Below are 24,592 nucleotides of genomic sequence, written 5' to 3'. Positions count from 1 at the left end.
AAGGCTGAAATAACTAACAACACTGGAGACAATTAACCATCAGGACAGGATATAACAGTAACTGATCACATTTACCACAGCACTGGTTCTGGTTCTGGTTCTGGTTCACCTCAGAGTCGATCATGACATGTTACTGGACCGACTGGAGAGTTGGGTCGGACTCTCTGGTCCAGAACTCAACTGGACCAGAGAGTCCCTCCGACATAAAGAACTGGGATATCTCTGTTTCAATAGGAAACTTCTCATCAGAGAGGTCAGAGGTCACATGTGGGGAACCCCAAGGCTCCATCCTGGGACCCTTCAATATTTATATGCTCCCTCTGACTCAGGTAATAACAGGAAATCAGATCAGTTACCATGACGATGCAGATGATACACAGCTCGATGTCACCAGGTGACCTTTGACCCCATTCAGTCACTGAGCTGATGCTGAGAACGGATCAATGTGTGGATGAAACAAAACTTTGTCCAGCTGAACAGAAACAAAACTGAAGAGGAACGATCTAGAGTTATAGACCTAGAGTTATAGATCTATAGTTATAGATATATAGCTATAGATCTAGAGTTATAGATCTATAACTATAGATCTAGCGATCCAGGGATCAGCCCGAAACCTGGGAGTAGTGATGACCTCTGACCTTTGACCTGAGCCTTCAGAGCCACAATAAGTCGGTTCCTCAGTGGACCTTCTAGCAGCTGCAGAAGCTGTTTCCAGATTTGCAACAAGCAAAACGAGACGTGAAGCAGCTGAATAAATGATTTCTCTGTTCTACAAACGCTGCTCTACGTCCTGAGCCTCTGTTCTCCCACAGACTCATCTGCAAAAAAATATAAATTATTTCACAGATAGCGGCGTTCAACAATGTCGCGTATGGAAAACTCTCTGCTCTGCGGCGTTCAGAAGCTATTTAAAATACTCATTGTTGAGCGCGGATGTAATCCTGTACTGAGATGTTCAGTAATCCTGTAAAGGGCTTTCACTCTGACAATGGGAGGGGATCACAGGATCCCCATTTATTTCAATCAGAGTGTGTTGGTGCAGCAGGGTGTCCGCGGCAGAAACACGATGGACAACTGCTGTTCAGAGGGTAGAAATAAAACTCAACATCATTTATTTACTTAGATCCAGTTTCAGCTAAAAGCATATTATACATCTAGTTTACCAATATTTAGCTCTAAGCTAGCTAAATGTTTAGCTCGACAAATATTTAGTTAGCAAGTTAGTTATTTAGCTCCAAAGTAATAATTTAGTTCTGGGCTAGCTAAATAGTTAGATAAATATGTAGTTAATAAGCTAGCTATTTAGCTCCAAGCTAATTGTTCAATTATTTATCTCTGAGATAGCTAAATATCTGACTTCACTAAAAGCTCCATCAGTTAGCTAACAGGCTGTTTAGTTCCAGGCTAAATGTTTAGCACTGAGCTAGCTAAATATTTTAGTTAGCTCTAAGCTAAATACTTAAACTAATATACTAAAACTAAAATATTACGTTTTAAACTGACATGTATAAGTGAATAACGTGGTAACTCTTTTATTTTCTGACCGTGTTAATAAATGGTTGCTGTTCATTTGTGACGTAGCTTTACAAATGGCGCTTCGTCTCGGTGACGTTCAACAGGTCGTTGTGATTTTATTACATTAGTCCTCTGTGAGTCTGATCAGATGGAACTGAGTCACGAAACGAAACAGCCCGGTTTTCTCTCTTTGCAGAAGTGTTTCTGTACATTTGCTCCAGGCTGAATCATCGCTGGTCCGTTCAATTAGCCGCAGCGGGAAGCGGCGCATTTCCACCCAGAACAAAGCGCCGGAGCGGCTTATGGTCCGGTAGGGAGAAGGTTCGTGTTGGTTTGGGCTGAGATTCACGGCGGAGCGTGAGGTTCGCGTCAGCGCCGAAGAGCAAGTTTACATGGATCTGCTGAGCGTGGAGCTTCAATGCTGGGATCACATTATGTGTGATGATGAGCCAGCAGGTAGCAGGCAGACAGACAGCTGGGGGACCTGCAGCATGAAGCCCGACCCGAATGGTTCTGGCCGTACAGAACCAGTCCTGACTCATCCGTTATTCCCAGTTTGTGCTCCTCTTCCTCCTCCTGCAGCAGCAGAGCCTCTTCCTCTCCATCCCTCGTCATGGCAACAGCGCTCTCTCCGCTCGGCGGGTTCGCATTGTCCCGCATCACCGGCGCCCACATATTAACACGCAGGCTGGCGGTTCTGAGCTCAACAAGTCATTGTTATGCAACCTGAGTGGAGCTGCCTGCTGCTCTCTGGGCCCGGTCCGGTTCGGCTCGGTTCGGTTCGGTTCGGGTCTTCACTCTGTCCTCGTGAAAGATAAAACAGCTCCGGTTCATTGAAACACCTGCTTTGCTCTGGTAAAAACAAACAAAACAGCGTTTTATGAGTCACGGCTGAACGATGGAGTCAATGTTGACACAAACAGTGAAACCCGGAGAAAACAGAGAAACTGAGCAGCAAACAGAACCGCTGCTGTTTGGGTCCTGATGTGGAAGCAGCAGCAGCAGCAGCAGCAGCAGCAGCAGCACCGGAGAGGCTGCAGCGTGTCTGCAGCCTCCGTGGAGACTGTTAATGAGCTCATTCTCCAGCTATTAGGAGTCTCTCCCGCCGTGTTTAGTCACACTGAGATGCTGAGCAGGTTTTGTGTGAGCCAGTCTGACCCTGCAGCTCCTATCTCCCCCAGCCAGCCCGCGGAGGCCCGCCATGCGGCCGCTGAGCTCCGGGCTGCAGCCGCCAGCGGGGCGTAAAATCCCGTTTGAGTTGTTGGTGGCAGAGGCGCTGGAGGCAGAGGGGGGGCCAGGGGGGGCCAGGGGGGGGCAGAGAAGCTTTGGTGCAAAAATGATGTAGTTTCTGCCATATCTACTTGGTTTATTTAGCAAAACTGCAGCTAGAAACCTAAACATGTATTTTACAAACCAAGTGTTTAAATATTGAGCTAACATGTAAATTCACTCATAGCCAAAAGGAAGTCGTTTTAAAGTCATTATGACAAATTGTAACAAGAGAAAATTCATAATTATGACTGAAAGTTGAAATTATGACTCTTATTCTTGAGTTTATGTTATTTATGTTGTTTTTTTATTTCACGGTGGAATCATTGAATGATTGAATAAACTGAAACTCGTTAAAATCCTGGTTATTATTTTTCATTCATTTATTCATTCTGCAGCGCCTGAAGTCTGAGTTTCCTCTCAGAAACTTCTTCACAAACTGTTTGGAAACGTAGCTTTTATTTTGAGGATTAAGATAAAATGTGTCTGATTACATGGATATTGAGTCAGACCCGACCGGTTCTGGTTCCTGAAACAGCGACAGGATGAGTTCTGATCCAGTCTGACTCAACATGTCAGCTCTTCCTCATTCCCTCTTCAACTCTCTGCAGGTTCTGAGCTGCATTCAGAACCTGTTGCATCATTTCCACAGGAGGGAAGCAGACAGAGTGAGGATTAAAGTTCTGCTTAACGAGCTGGACAGGTAGCTCAGGTGAGCCGGCAGCAGCAGCAGAAGAAGAAAACCCGACTGAGGAAATGAGTGGAAACTCAGAGCCTGCAGAGAACGACCTTAAAATAAACCAACACCAGGAAACGGAAAGAAGACGAGAAATAAGCTGCTTTCTTCCTGGACCGGATCTGTTCAGGTTTTAGCATCTTTACCCCAAATTCATCACATTTGATCATCACTGGAAAACATTAGAAGTTTAAACTAAAGAAATAAAGCATTTTTATTCAGAAGATCCAGAAATATTGTTGGAGTGACGGGTCTGTCGTTGACTATCTGTGCAGTGTGAAGGTGAACTCTGTTATCGTCTGCATCCGTTAGAAAAATGAATAACTGGCTGCCTGACAAAGACCTGGACGGGTTGGAGGTTCTGGTTCTCTGACCCGGAAGGAACAGAACCTCCAACTTACTGAGGAGGAATGGTTGACCCCGTTGCTAGGGGACGTTGACCCCGTTGCTAGGAGACGTTGACCCCGTTGCTAGGAGAGGTTGACCCCGTTGCTAGGTGAGGTTGACCCCGTTGCTAGGAGAGGTTGACCCTGTTGCTAGGAGAGGTTGACCCCGTTGCTAGGAGAGGTTGACCCCGTTGCTAGGTGAGGTTGACCCCGTTGCTAGGTGAGGATGACCCCGTTGCTAGGTGAGGTTGACCCCGTTGCTAGGTGAGGATGACCCCGTTGCTAGGTGAGGTTGACCCCGTTGCTAGGTGAGGTTGACCCCGTTGCTAGGAGGTTGACCCCGTTGCTAGGTGAGGTTGACCTCGTTGCTATGTGAGGTTGACCCCGTTGCTAGGTGAGGTTGACCCCGTTGCTAGGTGAGGTTGACCTCGTTGCTAGGTGAGGATGACCCCGTTGCTATGTGAGGTTGACCCCGTTGCTAGGTGAGGTTGACCCCGTTGCTAGGTGAGGATGACCCCGTTGCTAGGTGAGGTTGACCCCGTTGCTAGGTGAGGTTGACCCCGTTGCTAGGTGAGGATGACCCCGTTGCTAGGTGAGGTTGACCTAGCAACGGGGTCACAACGGTGACACTCTCTCCCAGGGACTGATTGGTTCCTCTTCCTCTTCCTGGTGATCCGCCCAGTGGAGCAACAGCGCCGCCTGCTGGTGAGGCGTTTGGACCAGATGCTCAGTAACGTTTCACATCCTCGTCACTCCAGAACGTTAAATCTAGAAGCTGTCCTGGCAGATCTCTGACACGTCTTCAGGCTGAAATAAATCAGGTTTCATTTCATGAAGCGAAATAAGAGATAAAAACAAATCTTCTCCTCCCAGTGATCAGAAATGAACCGATTGTTGAATCCAGACTGGACTGAGGAAAGTTGGACAGGATGATGAAACTGAAGCTGAACGAGTTTCCACACAGCAGAGCCTGCTGCTGGCAGAGCGTCGCCTGTGTCACAGACAGGAAGGAGAACGTTTCTCCTTCCTGTCCTCCATCTTCCCTCCTCCAGACTCTGAAGCTCTTCCTCTCTTTGGCTTCAGGAAAAACTTTCATTTTACTGAAAAAAATCTGAGAAAATCCAAAGATTTTCCTGAGTTTCTTTAAGTTTCAGGATTTTTTATGAAGGTTTTTAATATTCAACCTTTAGGATGAACGAATCCACAGCCAGTGATCAGTGAAGGCAGGAATGTCGTTTAGTTACGAGTGTCTGGCATCGGCAGCAGGTTGTTTTTACCCAGAATCCTCCAGGATTACAGTTCGGCTCCAGCGCAGTGAGGCGGATCCTGGGCACGTTTTCCAGACAACCTTCATCTCATTATCATCGCCATCTGCTGCCAGCTTTGTCTTCTCTCATTAGTGCGTAGCGCTCCTGTTTGGCAGGGAGCCGTGCTAGAGGGAAACCTGCGCCGGATCGCGATTCTCTGAGTGATTCCCAGGAGGAACGACGTTAAACTCAGGATCCAGCGTGTCGTTATCGCCGGCCGCTGAATGTTTTGGTGGCTGCTGAAGGAGGAACCGCCTCCTGGCGCTGGGCCACGCCGCTCCACAAACCATCAGCTGCGTCCCATGAGGAGCTTCACTTTATTACAGCTCTGTAATAAAGTGACTCCGATCCGCTTGTCTAGTCAAAGTCTGGTCCAGTTGGTGAGGTGTGAATGCTACGAGCAGCTGAATAAAGATGAACACCGCACTTTTAAGATTTTCTGTCCACTGCCCAATCAGTCACTCGGTTTCCCCTCGGCGGTTCCTCTGCTCATCACTGCATCAGATCAGCTTCAGGTGAGATGAGAGCAGCAGGCAGAAACTGAAGGAGCTTAAGAAAACTAAAAAGTGTGGCATGCACATTTAACTTGGATAGGAACAAATAAAACACAAATAACCTCCAAAAGACTCCTAATAAATAAATTGAGTCCATTTAATCTCAGTATAAATAGAGGGAATAGAGGGAAACTGTCGCCATCTTGACCTCAAAATGTTTGTTTTAAATACATGAGTTAGAATGGCCTAGTCCAAGTTCAGATCCAAATCCAACAATTGAAAGTTCAGACATTCTCCATCCAATCTGAGAGTTTGAGCTTCACAAAGAATAATGAATAAACATGTTCTCCACCAGAAGGTGGTTCTGGCTCAAAAGCATGCCGCACCTTTCAGTTTTTTATTTGGAAAACTTTTGAAGATCTCCGTTAGCCCCAGAAATTCTCCTGCTTACCTCATAAAGATCATAAACATCAACTTTTTTTTAAGGATTCTTGCATCATTCTTCCAAACATCTGAACAGAACCAGGCGTCTGATTGGCTGAGAGTCATTCATCGCCATGGCGATGCGCTGGCGGCAGCATCGTCGTTTTCCTGACAACCTTCTGCTGCGGACGGATTATTTGTCAAACAGCCTCTGTTTCTGTTTCACTTCCTCTAAGATGATTATTTTGAAAACAGGAAACTTGATTTGATTCTTCCTGCAGGAAGCAGCCGGTGAACTTTGACCTACTCGGCTGACCCTGAGTCAGCTGAGGGCGGCGCAGATGAAACTGTGGGCAGAATTGAGGGTTTGATGTTGGGTTTTTGGTTTGTTTGTCTCAGGATTTGCTCTTCGTTTGGGTTCAGATTCAAACAGAACCATGGAGACAAAGTCTGGCCAAAGTTTCCTCATCGTTCAGAAAACGGCTCCAGTTTTTAACTGGGCTGAGACTCTAACGCATTAATTATTGATTATTGATTACACAGATTTCAATGCATTAAAATCTCTAACAGTTAGTTGCTGTGTTGGTGGAACCTTCATGTTAGAAACTGATTAAGATGATCCTCTGACCTTCAGCCTGGAGGTCAGGCTTTAAGATGATCCTCTGACCTTCACCCTGGAGGTCAGGCTTTAAGATGATCCTCTGACCTTCAGCCTGGAGGTCAGGCTTTAAGATGATCCTCTGACCTTCAGCCTGGAGGTCAGGCTTTAAGATGATCCTCTGACCTTCAGCCTGGAGGTCAGGCTTTAAGATGATCCTCTGACCTTCACCCTGGAGGTCAGGCTTTAAGATGATCCTCTGACCTTCAGCCTGGAGGTCAGGCTTTAAGATGATCCTCTGACCTTCAGCCTGGAGGTCAGGCTTTAAGATGATCCTCTGACCTCCAGCCTGGACGCCGTCCTTAAAGCCGGCTGGGTGCTGGCAGGTTAAAGCGTCACAGCCAAATGAGCCGTTACCTCCTCTGACCTCTGACCTCCGACCCGCCGGAAGCAGGAGAATCAGAACAAAGTCTGCTGGATCCAGATAAAAGGTTTAATTTAACCTGAGAAATTCACTGAAAGGCCCTTTATTTTATTATTTGCTCTCTGCTCTGCCACATTCTGTTATTTATTTATTCAGAATATCAGGGACCCTGGATAATCAAGGAATATTAGAGGAGAGGAAAATAATAATGCAAATCAGACAATAAGTGCCCAGAGGAAATGAAGTTTATTCTAACCCTCGTAACTATTTCACCGTTTTCGTTGTGACATCTTTGGGTTATTTTCTGTTTTCCTGATTGTGTTTTCATGTGTACTTTCTTATTTTGTTGTTTCTTTCATTTGTTCTCTGATCCTGTTATTTATTCTGCAGATCAATATTTAATGTTTGTTTCATATAAACTGATTAATGAATAAAATAATAACTTTTCTGCTGATTGTTGGTTTTTCTGGGTTTCTCCACACACTCTTCATCCTCCTCCTCCTCCTCAGACATGACCTGTTGACCTTCCAGACATCAGGTCCTGTCCAGACATCCATCGCCGCTCCATCGCTGCCATGTCTGTCTGTCCTGCAGGAAGTCGGCGGTTCATCCAGGAGGAAATGGCTTTCCTCCATTTTTAGAGTGAAACTTTCCTCCTGTTTCTCTCGGGGGAAATCTGAGTGTCTGCTTTCCTCCTGGAAGTGGTTTCGGTTAGCAGAGAGCGAAAGGCCAGGCTGACGCTTCTGCCTCATGTCCGCCTGATATCAGCACATGCTCCCAAACACCCCGCTGCCTCCAGTGTGTGTTTACTTGTTCAGCTTCCTAACCAGCTGTCAGACCATCCTGAGGGTTTTTCCCTGTGGTCTGTGTGGAGCAGCACAGAGAAACTCAGCGTCACTTTATTCTGGACTAACCAATGTAAAATGCTCAGGTCTGGTGGAACTGCGTTTTACATGAAAACCCTGATTCATTTCTTATCACGACGCCACGAAAAACTAAAAATAATAATAAATATGAGAATGAAGACTTAATATTACCAGGATAAGGTAAAAATCTTGACTTTATTCTCGTAAGTTATTCATTTTTTATTTTCTTAGCGTGACCCTGATCGCAAATATCAAAACTCTAAAGTTAGATCAGCGAACTGCGCATGCGCCGCGGCCATATTAGTTTCGGACAAACGCTGGCGGTGAAATCTGTATAATGAACGAAACAAAAACTATTCTCTGGTCAGAATAAAGCACTGCTTAGTGCCTGAAGATATGATCAGGAGCGAAAGGAGCTTTTTTGTTTATTCCATCTCCAAAATGCCAAAGGAATACTGAGGAACATCAGCGCTGGGTAGTTTGTTTACAAGCGAGGAGTTTACAGTAGGAGACGCGACCAAAGTCGCTGATATTTCATCACATTTCATCAGTGGGAATAAGGAGCCAACAGTGGATTTTCCAGACCAAACACTGCAACATCTGTTTTCTCTATCGTCATTTAATTCTTATTTTATCCAACTTTTACGTCGTCGACGTCATAATTATGCAGCAGAAGAAAGCAGACAGTCAATCTGGGTTTTAAAATATGTCTGAAAATTCTAAAGAAGAAGTGATGAATGAAGTCCGAGTCAGTGAACGCATCACATCCAAACCGGTTTGACGTGGTACTGTGGCTGTGATTGGGCAGGATGCATTGCGTCATTTCCTGTTGTTGCTGTTTCGCTCTGTGTAGCTGGTGGGTTTGAGACGCTCTTTATTTCTGCTCTTTTATCTGTCCAGAGACGTTACCTGGATATTGTAACACATAAACACGTTAAAACACATTTTCTGTTGCTGCTCGTTGCGTTTTGGGAACTCTTAGTGTTTCTCAAGGTTTTTTCGGGGCAGTAATGGCTCGTTAGCTTAGTTAGGCTAGCGCTAGCTTAGCATCAGCGCGCCTCTTCCGGTCTTCGTCTCTTTCTGGGTCTCCTCTTTTTTTTTTTAATGAACTTTATTTTCTGGGTCTCCTCCTCTGTCTGGCTCTGATCTGGTCGCCATGTTGTCGACTCAACAACTGAAAAATCCATCCAGAGACGCGGCGGCTAGTTTTACTGCCGTAAACAGAGCGCTGCTGTCATACTCATAGTGTCATATTCATTCATTCATTCAGTTTCAAGCTTAATATATATTTGGTTTGAATTTTAACATTTAGTTTGTGAACTAAATTGGATAGCTGAAAGCTAAATATGTAGCTAATATGCAAATTACCTTGCAGATAAGCGGAAATAAAATATCAAAATAAAAGCTGAGAATTTGGATATAAACTCCTGCTGGTGTATTTTTAGCTGCGTTTCCATTACAAATGTGCTCATTATCCTGTTAATATTCTATTAATGTTGAAAAAACACAATTTATGAATTTATTTTCATTAAATAAAAAACAAAATTAAAATCACACATAAAGTAGTTTGTTTGTTTATTAGTCATTAAAATCAGCCATTATCCTCCAGCTACTTCCTGTCGTCGTCTTTGTGTTTCTGCAGGTTGTTGATCATGTGACTGATTTGAAAAAGTGAAACTGGATAAATTAATAAATAAAATGGTGAACATTTTTCCTTGAAAATGAACTCCCATATTTCCCCTTTCTACAGGCTAAATGACCCAAATTATTGTTAATTTTTAACTAACTTTAGAAACGGCGTCTCATAGTAATCCATCCCCCAAATCATGTTTGCTTTAAACAGACTGCTGTGATTTCTGTTTTGATTTCCGTCTTTGTGTGTAACAGTGTTGGTTAACTGGAAAAGGGCAGAATATAGTTTTAACAACACAGATGGTGAGTAAGAGCTGCATGATGCGCTACGGCCCAGGGGTCAAAGGTCAGCAGGACTGTAATCGTAACTCAGTCCAGTTTCCTGATGCAGCCAAACTGGATTCACCCAGAAAACAGATGATTTCATGTTTTATTATTCAGTTCAGTCGCCAGTACAGATTAGATTTTTATCATTTTACACTCTTATCAACAGCCAATAAAGATTGCATTTTTAGGGATATATAAAAATATTTTATAATAATAAATGTTGGATTATTGTATAAAATATAACTTTTTGTTTCTGACAACAAAAAGTTAATTGATTTGCTGAATTTAAAATCTCATCTTGTTCATGACGGGAATATTGTTAAACCTTTAAAAAGGTTAAATAAGGAGTAAAAACAGACCTTTATTATTAGAAACTCTAAAATAAACTGGGATGTTATTGATGCATCCCAAATCGCTCCGGGTTCATGAAAACCGGAGCGATTTGGGATGGAAGTGAGAGGAAGAAGCTCTGGAGCTGAGAAACATTCAGACCGTCCAGCAGGTGCATGAGGTGCTCCGCTAGCGGATGCTGCACGCTGTGATGAAGCTGCGCTCCTCCTCACATTAACACCTCTGCTCTCTGATTTCCATGTGAGCCCAAATCAGGAGAACGTTCCAGCAAAGCACTCCGTCTCCTCTCTGCAGCGCTAAGCGTTTGGCAGTGAGGGGAGTGAGAGGGAGCCGGCGAGCGCAGAGAAGATCCTCCATCTGCCTGATGATGCGGCGCGGCGGCGGCGCCGCCGAGGGTAGAAGTGGGTCATATGTAAATCCCGTTATCGGCGCCCCATGCTGCCATGACGCGACCCCAGAGGTAACCCAGAGTGAAGTGATTAGTTTGTCTTAAAGGGGCAGTGCTCTGTTTTCCAGGCCATTTTCTAGAACAATCAACTGTTTTTCTTGATCTGTTTCAATAGCAAATGTTTCTGGACAATAAACCATCCAGGAAGTTATTCCGATAAGCAGTAATATAATTGAAGTTATTCCAATAAACAGTAATATAACTGAAGTTATTCCGATAAGCAGTAATATAACTGAAGTTATTCCAATAAACAGTAATATAACTGAAGTTATTCCAATAAGCAGTAATATAACTGAAGTTATTCCGATAATCAGTAATATAATTGAAGTTATTCCGATAATCAGTAATATAATTGAAGTTATTCCGATAAGCAGTAATATAATTGAAGTTATTCCGATAATCAGTAATATAATTGAAGTTATTCCGATAAGCAGTAATATAATTGCTTTGAGACCAATTTGTAGTAATAAAACGGTAATAATGACATAATAATGCAGGAACATATTCTCAGATATCAATAAGCTTTAAATCCTAATCAACATTTAACACTTGAACTGGATGGAAGACATTTTAAATCAACAAAACAACAAATAAAATAAACTATGAATCTCTAAACAAAACTGTCCTTCAAAAAAAGCCTAGTTGAAACCAAAACAGCAGAATAAAAACTTTTATCAAAGTTTTTAGTAGAAAGAGAAAAATGATAAATAATGCAAATGGAAATAATTCAGCTCTTTTTAATTTCTTGAGATTAATAGATTTATTGCGACAGACTTAAATGTTTTCATAAGTTGATATAAAAATGTTACACATATCAAACATAAGATAAAAGAAATGCTCCTGATTTAACATCTTCATATTGGGTCCCTGTCTCTTTAAGAACTGCTGCTCTTTCAGAGGCTCCGCCCCCAGGAAGTCATCCCAACATGGCTCCTCTATTAACCCTTTAATGTTTTTACCAGCAGCTCCTATAATGAGCTCAGCTGCTGTTTGCTAATTGCTGCTGGCTAGTCTGGAGGAGCTGCGACTGGGAAGGCGGGGCTACGTCCACCCAGGCGTTTCACAGCTGAGTGGTTACCATGGAGATTAAAGGATTTCTCAGACATGAAAGAATCAAAGCAAACTGCAGGAGGTTGGGTGTTTATAACTTTTTCAATGACACTGGCCCTTTAAGTTTTGGTATTTTTATTTTTCTGATCCAAATTGAGGCCAGAACTTCTCACCACGAGCCTTTTCTTCATCTGTTAAAGTTCTGGTGTTGGTTCTCAGGGCATCGTTTGCATTCGGAACCGACTGTCGTTTGGGAAACTAATCAGTCTGACAGGAAGCAGAAACATCAAGACTGAAGAATCAGCAGCAAAGAAAAGCCAAACGCTCCGACGTGGCGCCGCGCTGCCGGTGATTACAGCAGAGAAACAGTCCAGATCTGACCGTGTAACAGTCATTATGCTGTTTGGTTCCTAGAGATGAGTAGGTATCGCCTCAAGGGGGCGCCTATTTCCTTTGTTGTTGCACTATTGTACAGAAGAAGAACTAGTCTTCCATTTTGTTGTAGAAGAGAACATAGGTGATGATGAGGTGCAGAGCGGTAAACTAACGTCACTTTTCTCATGTATGGAAATATAATGCTTAGTACCGTGGAGATCTGGCTGTATGTGGACGAAGTTAAATAAATTGAAAGCGTGGAATACTTCAAAAGTGCGTCCTGCTGTTTTGGGTTAGAGTGGCTAACCACCGCTGCTAACTCATTCGCCAACCTCTCGCCGCACCGTCACAATCGCTCCGACCCAATCAGGAGAAGAACTGATCGCTCCGACCCAATCAGGAGAAGAACTGATCGCTCCGACCCAATCAGGAGAAGAACTGATCGCTCCGACCCAATCAGGAGAAGAACTGATCGCTCCGACCCAATCAGGAGGTAAAACCCTTCATTAGGACCAGCAGCTGAGAGCCGGTCAGGAACAAACTGGCCTTTATTTGCACACTGAACAGGGAAAGTAGTAAAAATGGGAAAACAGCAGAAACACCAAGTGAAGCCGGACGGCACCGCCGGCCCATTGGATCAGAACCTTTCTGTTCCTCCGAACGGTGGAAATATAAAAACAGTCTAAAAAAAAAAAGGTCAAAATTGTCCCAACTTTTCAAATTCGGGAATGTTCAAGTATTTTTTTTAGAAAGTTTCTGAGATGAATCTCCAGAAGTGACTCTTCTGGTTTCTACGCTGCAGAAAAAAAACTGTTTTCATTTGTTGTATTTATGAGAAAAAATGTTCCCTGGTATCAATAAATGATTTTATTAAAACCAGGAAATACTCTGACCAATCAACAGATGAGTTCTGGTTCAGTTCTGGAAGTTTGTGTGAAAATAAACGAACCGCCAGAGAAAACGTGTGAATGCTGGTTCTGTCTGACTGGACCGGTACCAACGGGCTGGAGCAGATAGACATGCTGGGTCGTTACTTCATACATGAAGCTAGTTAGCTTCATATTAATAAGCTAATTAACATGAAGCTAGTTAGCTTCATATTAATAAGCTAATTAACATGAAGCTAGTTAGCTTCATATTAATAAGCTAATTAACATGAAGCTAGTTAGCTTCATATTAATAAGCTAATTAACATAAAGCTAACTGACAAAGCTAGTGGACCAGCGGCTACATGGTTTCTAGCGTTAGCTGTGGATGTGAGACGCTGCAGGAAGTGAAGCAGGACGGAGGCAGAAGAGGATTAAAATCGATCCCAACATGCAGCCGGACCAAATGACTCAGGTACTGCAAGATGAAATCCAATAAGATCCAAAAATATCCGGGCGCAGATGAAAGGCAGCAGGATGAAGGAGCTGCTGCCTCATGAAAACACTTTGAGATGCTAATCCAGACGAGAACCGGACCGGATTCAACCCGGACTTCATCCGAAGCGCTCCAGCTGAACGAGATTCCTACCTGAACGTCCCACAATGCATCAGGAGCGTGAATATTTAATCATTAACGCTCTGCAGCTTCTCTCATCTCTGAGTATTTAACAGATTTTTCCTCTCGGATGTTTCAATTTCTCCTGATAAAGAAAAAAAGGAGTTTAAAGAGCAACATGCTACCAACAAATAAACTGAACTAGCGCTTAGCTTGTTAGCAGCTAATTATTAGCTGGTTGCTAACGACTACAAAGAGATTTTAGTGTTTGAGCAGAAATAATAGTTCATAGTGATGAGATCAAGATTTCATCAGAACATTTTGTCAGAACATTTTAACACAAGACGTCTTATTGGCGTTAAACATACAGGAAGTCAGGAGTAAATCCTGCTAAAAACACGGACATTTTGAGATTAATCTGGGAAATTTTCTGGAAAAATCTCGGAAATCTATGAACTCCAAAAGTTAAACATTTGGTAGAATTTTTTTTGTTTTTAAATTTGGAGATTAATCTAAAATTTTCTAGAAAAACACATTTAAATGTGTTTAAAGCGATTGGCTCCAGTCCGGGTTTGGGAGATCCGCTCCAGTCGGGTTCCTAGCGACCCGCTCCATTTTTTCGGGGGACCGGTTCCAGTCGGGTTCGGGGGATCGGCTCCAGTCCGGTTCCTGGCGACCCGCTCCATTTTTTCGGGGGATCGGCTCCAGTCCGGTTCCTGGCGACCCGCTCCATTTTTTCGGGGGATCAGCTCCAGTCGGTTCCTGGTGATCCGCTGCAGTCGGGTTCGGGGGATCGGCTCCTGGCGACCCGCTCCATTTTTTCGGGGGACCGGTTCCAGTAGGGTTCGGGGGATCGGCTCCAGTCCGGTTCCTGGCGACCCGCTCCATTTTTTCGGGGGATCGGCTCCAGTCGGGTTCGGGGGATCGGCTCCAGTCCGGTTCCGGGTGATCGGCTCCAGTCCGGGTTTGGGTGATCGGCTCCAGTCCGGTTCCTGGTGATCCGCTGCAGTCGGGTTTGGGCGATCGGCTCCAGTCCGGTTCCGGGTGATCGGCTCCAGTCCGGGTTTGGGTGATCGGCTCCAGTCCGGTTCCGGGTGATCGGCTCCAGTCCGGGTTTGGGTGATCGGCTCCAGTCCGGTTCCGGGCGACCCGCTCCATTTTTTCGGGGGACCGGCTCCAGTCGGTTCCTGGTGATCCGCTGCAGTCGGGTTCGGGGGATCGGCTCCAGTCCGGTTTCGGGCGATCGGCTCCAGTCCGGGTTTGGGTGATCGGCTCCAGTCCGGGTTTGGGTGATCGGCTCCAGTCCGGGTTTGGGTGATCGGCACCAGTCCGGTTCCGGGCGATCAGCCCCGGCCTCAGGGCTCAGGCAGGGGGCGGAGCCTGCTGGCGGCGCCTCGTGGGGCGTGTCCCCGGCCACATGTCCTCCTTCCTGGGCCAGCACCGGCAGGAGCTGCTGCAGGAGCTGCTTCTGTCTCTGTGTGTGTGTCCATGTGCACGGGCGAGCGAGGGAGGGAGAGAGAGAGAGAGAGAGAGAGAGAGAGGGAGAGAGAGAGAGAGGGAGAGAGAGAGAGAGAGAGGGAGAGAGCCAGGCCATACTGAGGCCTGCAGGCAGAGGAGAGAGAAACAGGTGGGGCTCACTCTGCCCCAGGGGGAGCAACTGTTGGTGTTTGTTTGTAAAAGCTGTAAGCAGGGAGCAGGAGGATTCTGGCGTCAGCCGCCAAGCCGCGGCGCCGCAGGCCGCCCCCGGGCCGCATGGCCCTGGAACAGAGCCGCTCTGTTTAACGGGAATGGGCCCCGAACGCAGCATGTCGACTCTCAGCGGAGGCCGAGTGGAGGGAAACGATCCTCCATTTTAAAAACACTCTGCACACACAACGCCCTCTAATTACCGTCACCATGGAAACGAGACGCCAAACACCAGCAGCTATTACTGCAGCAACATGCTAATTCACCTGCTGTACCTCCAAAATAAAAGCCGGGTCTTCCAAATCGCTTCGTGTCTCCTCTTCATCATCTTCATCATCGTTTCCTCTCTTCTGGTCCGACATTAAAACAAGCTGAGCCGTTTTAACAGCATGTAGGAGCCATCAACACCCAGCTTTTATTTTGATAGTCCACTTCCTCTTATTGACAAGTACACATTAGCTAAATATTTAGCTCAGCTAGCTGCATGTTGTCCTAGCTTAGAGCACAATGTTTAGTGTGTTAGCTACATTTTCAGCTAATTCAGAGCTAAACATTTAACTCATTAATTTAATTTCTCTGGTTGTTTTCATGCTGCTGAGCGGTCTGCTCTCTCTCTGTCCCCTCAAGTAAAAATAATCACATTATAGACAAACTTACAAAGACTGAATCTCAAACAATAATAAAGGTTCATAACAAACATTTAGATGTTTTACTTTTGTTTTGTTTTTAAATCATAAAAACCGAAATCTGAATTTTCAATCTTGTTTTTATGAGATGTTTTTATGAGATGTGGTTTTTATATAAACCAGTTGTTTATATAATTGATCTAATCGTTGAATTTTAACAGTTTATTTGTTTAAAAGTCAGTCTGCATTTACAGTCAGGTTCACTTCGCTGTTCTGAAGGATGAAGTGAGAAATGCGCCAGAAACGCAGCAGATTGTGATCATGTGAGATTGTGATCATGTCTGTCGGAGCTGGAAACCCGGGATCGTTCAGACGGATGTTTGCTGCAGGACGCGCCGATAATCGTCAGGATTATTAATTAAAACTTTCAGATTGAAGTCAAGCAGCGGAAATATACTAGCAGAGAGGCTCGGCTCATTAGTCTGAATCGATGATTTGGAGAAGTTGGTGTTGCAGTTAATTAGAAAGCGGCGGTGATGAGCAGCGGCTCATCCAAAGGCCGACCGGCCGGCCGGGAGAAACCAGAACCCAAGATGGATGGCTGTAATATTCGCTCCGGCGGTTCGGCGCTCAGACACGGACATAATGAGCTGTCAGCAGCGGGACGCGGCTTCCTGCTGGAAACCCAGTGATTAATATTCCTGAGGGGCGGGACTTCCTGTGATCACAGCTGGAGACTGGAAACGTCTCCATGTTTACATGAAACGCCCCAAACCGATGAGTTTTGTTGGGTTTTTATGTAACAGACCAGTAAAAGTTTCAGGTTCAAAACTGAAGCTTTTTCACAGATCAGAATCTGAAAAGTGTGGCCTGCTTTTTTATTCAGCACCATCAGAACCATGTTTTCACACCGCACCAGTGAACTCTGGTTTGGTTTGAATATGAACGCCCAGCGGATCGGAGACCGCTCTAACAGCAGGAAGTGGACTACAGTGCAGGGCAGCCAAAGCTAACATGTTAGCCTAGCGCTAGCAGCAGAAATGGCTCCTGGTCTTTAGCCTAAAGAGAAATCCTCCAACCGCTAAAATCCTCCATCTTGTTTCCATCTGGTGAAGCAGGAAGTTGCTCTCAGTGTCTTCAGAGGTTTTTGTGTCGTTTCCTTCAGTGGTTCTTGGTGCAGCGCCCCCACAGGCCAGGAGGGGAACAGGTTGGTTTGGACCCAATAGAACCAGGTCAACCAGAAAACCACATAAAAAGAATCCAGGAAGCAAATCTTGTGCTCCTTTCAGAGAAGAAGGTGAAACCCTTTCCTCCTCATTTCTAAAGCGTATTTTTGCAGCGCTGCGCTGGCGGTCAGACAGAATGAGCGACACTGGACAGCACTAAGTCCCGCCTCCTGGCTCTGATTGGCTGTTTCTAGTCAGCGCTGGGACGAATCAGAGGACCTTGAATCTTTTCACAGATTTTCAGTCTCATATCATCACAAATGCTGACAGTTTTAATAAATATGTAAACTGATGTTTTCTAAAAGTTCCAGCAGCTTTAAGTGTTTCTCTCTGATGTGAACAGATTGTGGAGGTAATCAGTCCTGCCAGGTGTGTACCGAGTGTGTGTGTTTATCGCTGCCCGCCTCTTAATGCGACGCCTTAAGTGACAATTACAGGACATTACTGAGCTGGAAGACGCTTCCTCAGCAGCACTTCACAGATTTGAGCTTATTGGTTTCATTATGAGGGGAATATGAGACTGTGATGCTTCCTCTGTTCGTTTCCTGGATTCTCCTCAGACGCCTCAGGATCTCACATCAATCAGACAGAAAAAGCTTTGAAACCAGTTTGACACAGAAACGGACGACCACAAGCCTTTTCTAACAACGATGGCCGCCGGTGGGCTGGACGTTGCCATGGAGACGTGACTCCATGTCTCACGTCTCTGTCCGCTTTGATGCTGGATGTGAAAGAGACGCCGGATTGTCGGGCTTTTATTCAGGCTCTGGTTTCACATCAGAGGGTCAAAGGGTCGCCGTTGGTCTGAATGAGCTTTGGCCGCCATGATGGAGGAAACGGTTTAGAGAGACAAGAGGAGCAGAAGCTACAGGTACGCTAACGCTGCTCTGCTACGCTGGTTCTGATCGTCCTGATTAATTGATTGGTTCTGATCGGATTAGTTGAATCCAGAACATGTTGCTATGAAACGTCTCTACTGTGTGGATGTTTAGCTGTTAGCATGTCATACAGCAGCAGTCTTCAGTCAGAGGCCTCTTCGGACTGGCTGCAGCACTGACTGCTACTGGAGCGTCACCATCAACTGTCTGAGTTTATTTTCTGTTTGGGATAAATAAATATTCCTGAACTGAGCCGATCTTCATCTCTGGGTTCCTAAAGTATCGGCGCCTCGGCAAAGATCTTTTGCTACAGGAACTAAATCTCATTCTGACCTTTAATCTGAGAACATTTGTTATAAATCTTAGCTGCAACCAGGAAACTGAGAGTTTGACAGAAATCTTTTTTATTTTTCTTAGAATTGTTGGGGATTAATGTCACAAAAGTTAGTAATGTTTTTTCTCATTGAATAAGTAAAATGTTGGATTTCTCTGTCAGTCTGAGACGATAAAACTTGGACTAAATGTTTCCTGTGAGGTCGTTTCGTTTCTACCAGAGGCGACGAAATGAGGTCAGGATGTTTACTTCCTGTTTATCACTTTAAATGGAGAAAGCCTGACGTGTGTAAATATGTGACACACACACACACACACACACACACTGCTGGACAAAATGGCCGCCATGGGACTGATCCAACAGAACCACAGCGACCCGCCTCAGATTGACCGAAAACATCTGGATTTTTTCAAAACCTCCAGGAAAATATTCTGTCGGCTGAAGAGACAAAGATGAACCTTTTAGGAAGGAAGGTTTCAGAACCAGAACATCCTGGCATGGAGGTGGTAGAGTGATGCTCTGGGACTGCTGCTTCAGGACCCGATGATGATGATGGAACAATGCATTGTGTTGCTGCCGGTTCTGAATGTTGCATTTTATCCAACATAATTCAGCAGCAGAATCAGTAAATCCTTCCTGTGTCGCCCCATCCAGAGACGGCGGCCATCTTTACTGCCTCAGCGCTGCTGCGTTGTTCTTCTTGTGCAGGTCGCTTTGGGGTCATTTTGGGGTCACTAGCCGTTCTCACAGAAGGTCATGTTGAGCTCATAACCGGATCGAAGAAAGAAATTAGATTTGGTAAGAGAACGCTGCTGAAGATCCTCGTGATGTTAGCAGAATAATTTTGTTTGTTGGAAAATATTCCTCATTCGTTCTGGAAGTTGTTGAGATTTTTGCTGTTGAGCCGACTTCGTGCTGTCAGACGGGTTCTGTTTAGGTCTCTACAGGTTTGGTTAAATCAGAGCCGAGTTTCACTTTATCTCTGTGAGATTAAACATTGATGATCTGAAGCCTTTAACCTCAAAATGTCCAGAAATCTTTCATTTCATCTGAACAGATTCATGAAGCCGAACGGCGCGTTGGTTCGGCTCGTCTGGAGCAGGGCTGCCCTAAGTGGGTCCTGGGGGGGCCTGGGGGGGCTGGAGCCCCGGCATCCTGCATGTTCTAGTTCTGTCCCTGGTGGTAGAAACAATGTTTTCAGCAGGTCGATTTTCTCCTTGGGCGTCTAATGAGCATCATGGGATCCAGGTGGGTTAAACCAGGGAGAGAACTAAAGCGTGCAGGAAGCCGGGCCTCCAGGACCTCCAGGACCTCCAGGACCTCCAGGGCCTCCAGGACTTCCAGGACCTCCAGGACCTCCAGGGCCTCCAGGACCCACTTTGGGCACCACTGGTCTGGAGCTTTGAGGTGTTTTCGGTCTGCATCATGCATGAATGCTGCTCTCAGCATTTTCATGTTTCTGTTTGATCTTCGCTGCTAAAAACACAAAGAGAAGCTGAAACGGCCCACGAGACGCGGCAGGAACGAACCGGATCCTTTACATGACCCCATTAAAACACCAAAATAACCAACACGCAACCAGAGCAGCGCCTGACACACACACACACACACACACACACACACACACACACACACACACACACACACACACACACACACACACACACACACACACACACACACACACACACACACACTCCTCATCAGGACTGAACCAGAGGAAAGAAACAGAAAATCTGACATCAGATTTCAGCTGAATCCAAACCGTTTCCACAGAATCCACCAGCTTACACACCCCATCATCATCTGTTTCTCACACACACATGCACGCACACACACACACACACACACGCAGAGCTGCTGAGTGGGAGTTGAAACTTACGGAGGGCTGGCGGTCTGGAGACGAAGTGCTGAGAGTGAATCCCGAGAGCCTCCTCCCCCCGGAACGGCTCACCTGGGCCCCCGCCCTGCAGCACGCTGGCTACGGCCCTGCCGACCGCACACACACACACACACGGAGAGAGAGAGTGAGTGAGTGTGTGCATAACACAGTTAATTCAATTATTCACTCTGGATGCTTCTTTTCATCAAAGCGTGCGGCGCAGCAAAGTGGAAAAAGTGAAACATGATCCTCACGGCGTTTTCTGCACATCCTCACCTGAGCCGCTGCTGCAGCTGCTGCAGCTGCTGCAGCTGCTGCTTGGTAAGAACTCAGTGGAGCAAACTGCTGCCGCTGGACGCCTGAACTACACACTACTCTGCACAAGCATCAGCAGCATGGAGGAACGTTCTGCAACTTTATTCAGATGTTTCCCAAGAACAGAAGATTCTGCTGGAGGGAAACAGACCAACAGACCTGAAATCTCAGCTTCATCTGCTGACGTCGCTCCTCTGACACGTTTCTGTTTCTGGACGATAAATCATCCCGCAGGTTGTCACCATAAACAATATGTTGTTGTTTTCAGATGATTTTCCAGTCACATAATGGCAACAGATTCTCAGAGATCAATAAACTTTAAATTCTAACAAACATTTCAAATAAAATGAATCATAAAGTCTCTGCTGGTTGAGACCAAAACTTTTATCTTCCATTTTCTGGTAGAAAAACCATAATTCATGATTTATCGTTTGATTGAGTTATTGATTATTACTCTGTCACCACTTGAAAAGAAAAAAATTAATTTGTTTTTTATAGTAGAAAAATAAAAATGCATTTTAACTGAAATCCAGTGAATTAAACTCATTAATCTGTCAGATTAAAATCATTTTCCCAGTAAATGAAGCCGATTGGATCCAAACGTGTTTTGGGGAAATGTTGGGACTCCGTCTCTACCGACGGTTAAAGTTTCTCAGTTTGACCTAAAAGGACATTATTCATACACAAACAGGAAGTTTAAATGCTGGCCATAATGAACTTCCTGTTGGGTTTATACCTGATGTGTTTCTGCAGACAGAAACTGGATCAACCTGAGTAAAGAGTGAAACTGGTCTAGTCCAATCATGGATGAAGAAACATAATAAATATTTTTAATGGGTTTCTGGGTGAAAACGTGCCTGGACAGTCCGGGCTGCCTCTCAGCTTCACCACCGGAATGTTCCGGTCCATTTGGGCCGGAAGTGAGGCGAGGAGCGGGTCTCACCTGGACATGTTCTCCCTCTGCGGCCGGTGCGCCTTCTCCAGCCCCAGCTTGGTGAAGATGCCGACCAGAGCCATGATGGCCACCACGCCGCAGATGATGTAGACGATCAGGTTGGTCTTGTCTTTGGTGCTGTCGTGCATCTTGTTCATCTTCTTGTAGGGCGTCTGGCCGGTCTTCATCCACACCGGCGTGTCGTAGTTCTTGCAGGTGCTCTGGTCCAGCCGCGAGTGTTTCAGGGAGCAGCAGAAGCGGAAGCCACAGGTGCCGCAGCAGTACAGGTAGTCTCCCGTCTTGCAGACGAACGGCGGGTCCCACTGGCCCATCACGTCGTAGTAACCCCGGCACTGCTCCTCGGTGTGCGGCGCCTCCTCCGGCGCGCCGTCCTCCTCCCGGGACCCGTTGGACGTGGCGATCATGACGAACCCGCCGAGCAGCCCCGGCTCCCCGTCCGCCTTGCACACCAGAGCCGTGAGTTTGAGCAACAGGAAGGCGAGCAGGAAGAATCTTCCCCCCATCGCGCTGGCTTCCCGCCTTCAACTTCACGCAGAAACGAGCAAACCTGGAGCGACGCGGGAAGGCGCACGATGCTGGCGGGCGGAGAAGTCCGGCAGCGCCGCGCCGCCTTCCGACATTTTACCAGCAGATCCTCATCCAAACGGAAGAGACAGCAGGAGCGCGGATGGAGAGCAGAAATGAAATCTCCGCGGGCTGAAGTGGAGTTTGGGGAAGTTGCTCCGCTGTACGTCCGTCCACTGCCGCTCTCAGCAGCTCCGATTGCGCGTTTTCAGGAGAGCATCCGTTTACATTCCCATCTGTGCGCTCTTACGCACGGAGTAGGCAGAGACACAACCTACGGCCAGGATGAGAGCGAATGGAGGAGCGAGGGTGGGAGAGCCTGGTGCGCAGAGAGAGGAGGAGGAGGAGGAGGAGGAGGAAGAGGAGGAGGAAACAGGAGAGAGAGAGCGCGCGGGAGGAAAAGCATCGTAGTGAAATATTATCATAAAAGCCTGGAAATGATCATCAGGATCCAGTCGGTTCGGCTCCTCTGGACGTTTTACAGAAACTCAAATGTTCCGGAAAACCTGCAGGAACTTCCGGAACCAACCCGAACCCGATGTTCCGAAAACGGTTCAAAATCACAGATAATATCATAACATCCATTTAATTCATAAATCAATTTTTTTATATTTTACATTTTGATCAGATTTTTTTCTAAAGTTTAGCAGAATGTTTTTTTTAAGGCTTTAGGATAAAAAGTCATTTTCAAACCGGAACATTTTCCATCCATTTAACATTTTCTGACTATTTAACAGAAGAAATAACTGAATATTAATATATGTTTTATCAAATCATAACAAGAAACGTCCACTTAGAAAAACAAAGCTGCATAAGGACTGACATGGCAGCGGCAGCATCATGCTGTGGGGAAGCTGTTTTACTTTTTAACGGTCAGTTTATTTTTTCTTCTGCTTTATGATTTTTATGTTGACTTCTGAGGTATTTAGTGTGAAAAGGTGAGAAACCGTAGATCAAAGGTTCTGCAGCTGTTATGGCAACAACACTGTTCTGATGGTGCTGAATAAAATAGCATGCCACACTTTTCAGATTCTGACTTCTTTAATTTTTCATTCTGATTTACAGTTATGTAAAATTAATTGCAGTTGTATTTTAGATATTATGGGATGGTTTAGACTAGCGGTTCTCAACGTGGGCGGTACCGACCCCCAGGGGGCGTTCAGAGGACGGCAGGGGGCGCTGGCGGACATTTTTACAAAAGGGGGGGCGATGGGATACCTTTGGGGGGCGTTTGGTTGAAGGTAAACTCATGTTGATCCACAGGAAGCGAAAAGAAGGAAGATCTGAAAACACGAATCGCCTCAGAACCTCTGAGCAAACAAACATCCGGTCCGCTTCAACCCGACTCCAGTCCGCTTTTCTATAAAGTCTGTTTCGGTTGGTCAGGTGTGAACAGTAATCGACCTCTGACCTCTGGTCCTCCAAACCACGGTCTGGATTCAGTTTGAATGTGAACGCCAAGTGGACCAGAGACCGCTCCAGAAGCAGGAAGTGGACTACAGCGCAGGGCATTCTGGGTAAATCCAACCAAAGCTAACATGCTAGCCTAGCGCTAGCAGCAGAAATGGCTCCTGGTCTTTAGCCTAAAGAGAAATCCTCCAACCGCTAAAATCCTCCATCTTGTTTCCATCTGGTGAAGAAGGAAGTTGCTCTCAGCGTCTTCAGAGGTTTTTGTGTCGTTTCCTTCAGTGGTTCTTGGTGCAGCGCCCCCACAGGCCAGGAGGGGAACAGGTTGGTTTGACTCAGAGCAGCTGGAGGTGGAGCAGATGTTCTGGGTCCAGTAGAACCGGGTCGATTGGACCATCAGGAACTGAATAAAGATGAACATCGCACTTTTACGGTTTTAATGTTTCCTTCAAATTCGCGACCAAGAAGATAACCTGGTTTTTAATGTTTCACTGAAAAACGTTTCTTGGTCTTCGCCGGTGGGAAACGTCTCAGAGGATCCAGAGGGTCCGATTTTTCTAATCATTTTAAGGTAACATGGCCGCTGTCCCTGGTTCTGGACGGGTTCTGGTTCTGTCCCTGGTTCTGGACGGGTTCTGGTTCTGTCCCTGGTTCTGGACGGGTTCTGTCCCTGGTTCTGGACGGGTTCTGTCCCTGGTTCTGGACAGGTCCAAGTTCTGTCCCTGGTTCTGGACGGGTCCGGGTTCTGTCCCTGGTTCTGGATGGGTCCAGGTTCTGTCTCTGGTTCTGGACGGGTTCTGGTTCTGGACGGGTTCTGGTTCTGGTTCTGGACGGGTTCTGGTTCTGTCCCTGGTTCTGGACGGGTTCTGGTTCTGTCCCTGGTTCTGGACGGGTCCAGGTTCTGTCTCTGGTTCTGGATGGGTCCAGATTGTGTCCCTGGTTCTGGACGGTTCTTCTCGGGCCGGTCCTCCATGCTCGGCTCCGACCCGTTTCAGCTCCGGTCTGTTGCATCATTCAGTTATTCTGCCTTCAGATG

The 24,592-nt window shown here is 46.0% G+C and overlaps 1 protein-coding gene across 2 annotated transcripts in view; it reads right to left on the bottom strand.

The window, feature by feature from the left end:
- The window catches only part of shisa9a (shisa family member 9a), a 35,122-nt gene extending 12,647 nt beyond the window's left edge, over window positions 1-22,475 (bottom strand). The window contains exons 1-2 of one of the 2 annotated variants that reach the window (XM_008436252.3): window positions 21,574-22,475; window positions 20,316-20,422 (exon numbers count right to left, since the gene is read on the bottom strand). In XM_008436252.3, the coding sequence (XP_008434474.2) occupies window positions 20,316-20,422; window positions 21,574-22,088 (622 nt within the window). In that variant the 5' untranslated portion in view covers window positions 22,089-22,475. The remainder of the gene's footprint in view (window positions 1-20,315; window positions 20,423-21,573) is intronic. The other variant, XM_008436250.3, reaches the window with a different exon arrangement.
- Between the last annotated feature and the right edge of the window lie 2,117 nt (window positions 22,476-24,592).

Source organism: Poecilia reticulata, chromosome 19 (assembly GCF_904066995.2).
Source record: "Poecilia reticulata chromosome 19, P_reticulata-male-v2, whole genome shotgun sequence".
In the NCBI taxonomy this organism is placed as follows: Eukaryota; Metazoa; Chordata; class Actinopteri; order Cyprinodontiformes; family Poeciliidae; genus Poecilia; species Poecilia reticulata.
The sequence above is the reverse complement of the archived record's forward strand: the minus strand, read 5'-3'. Positions and strand labels throughout refer to the sequence as shown.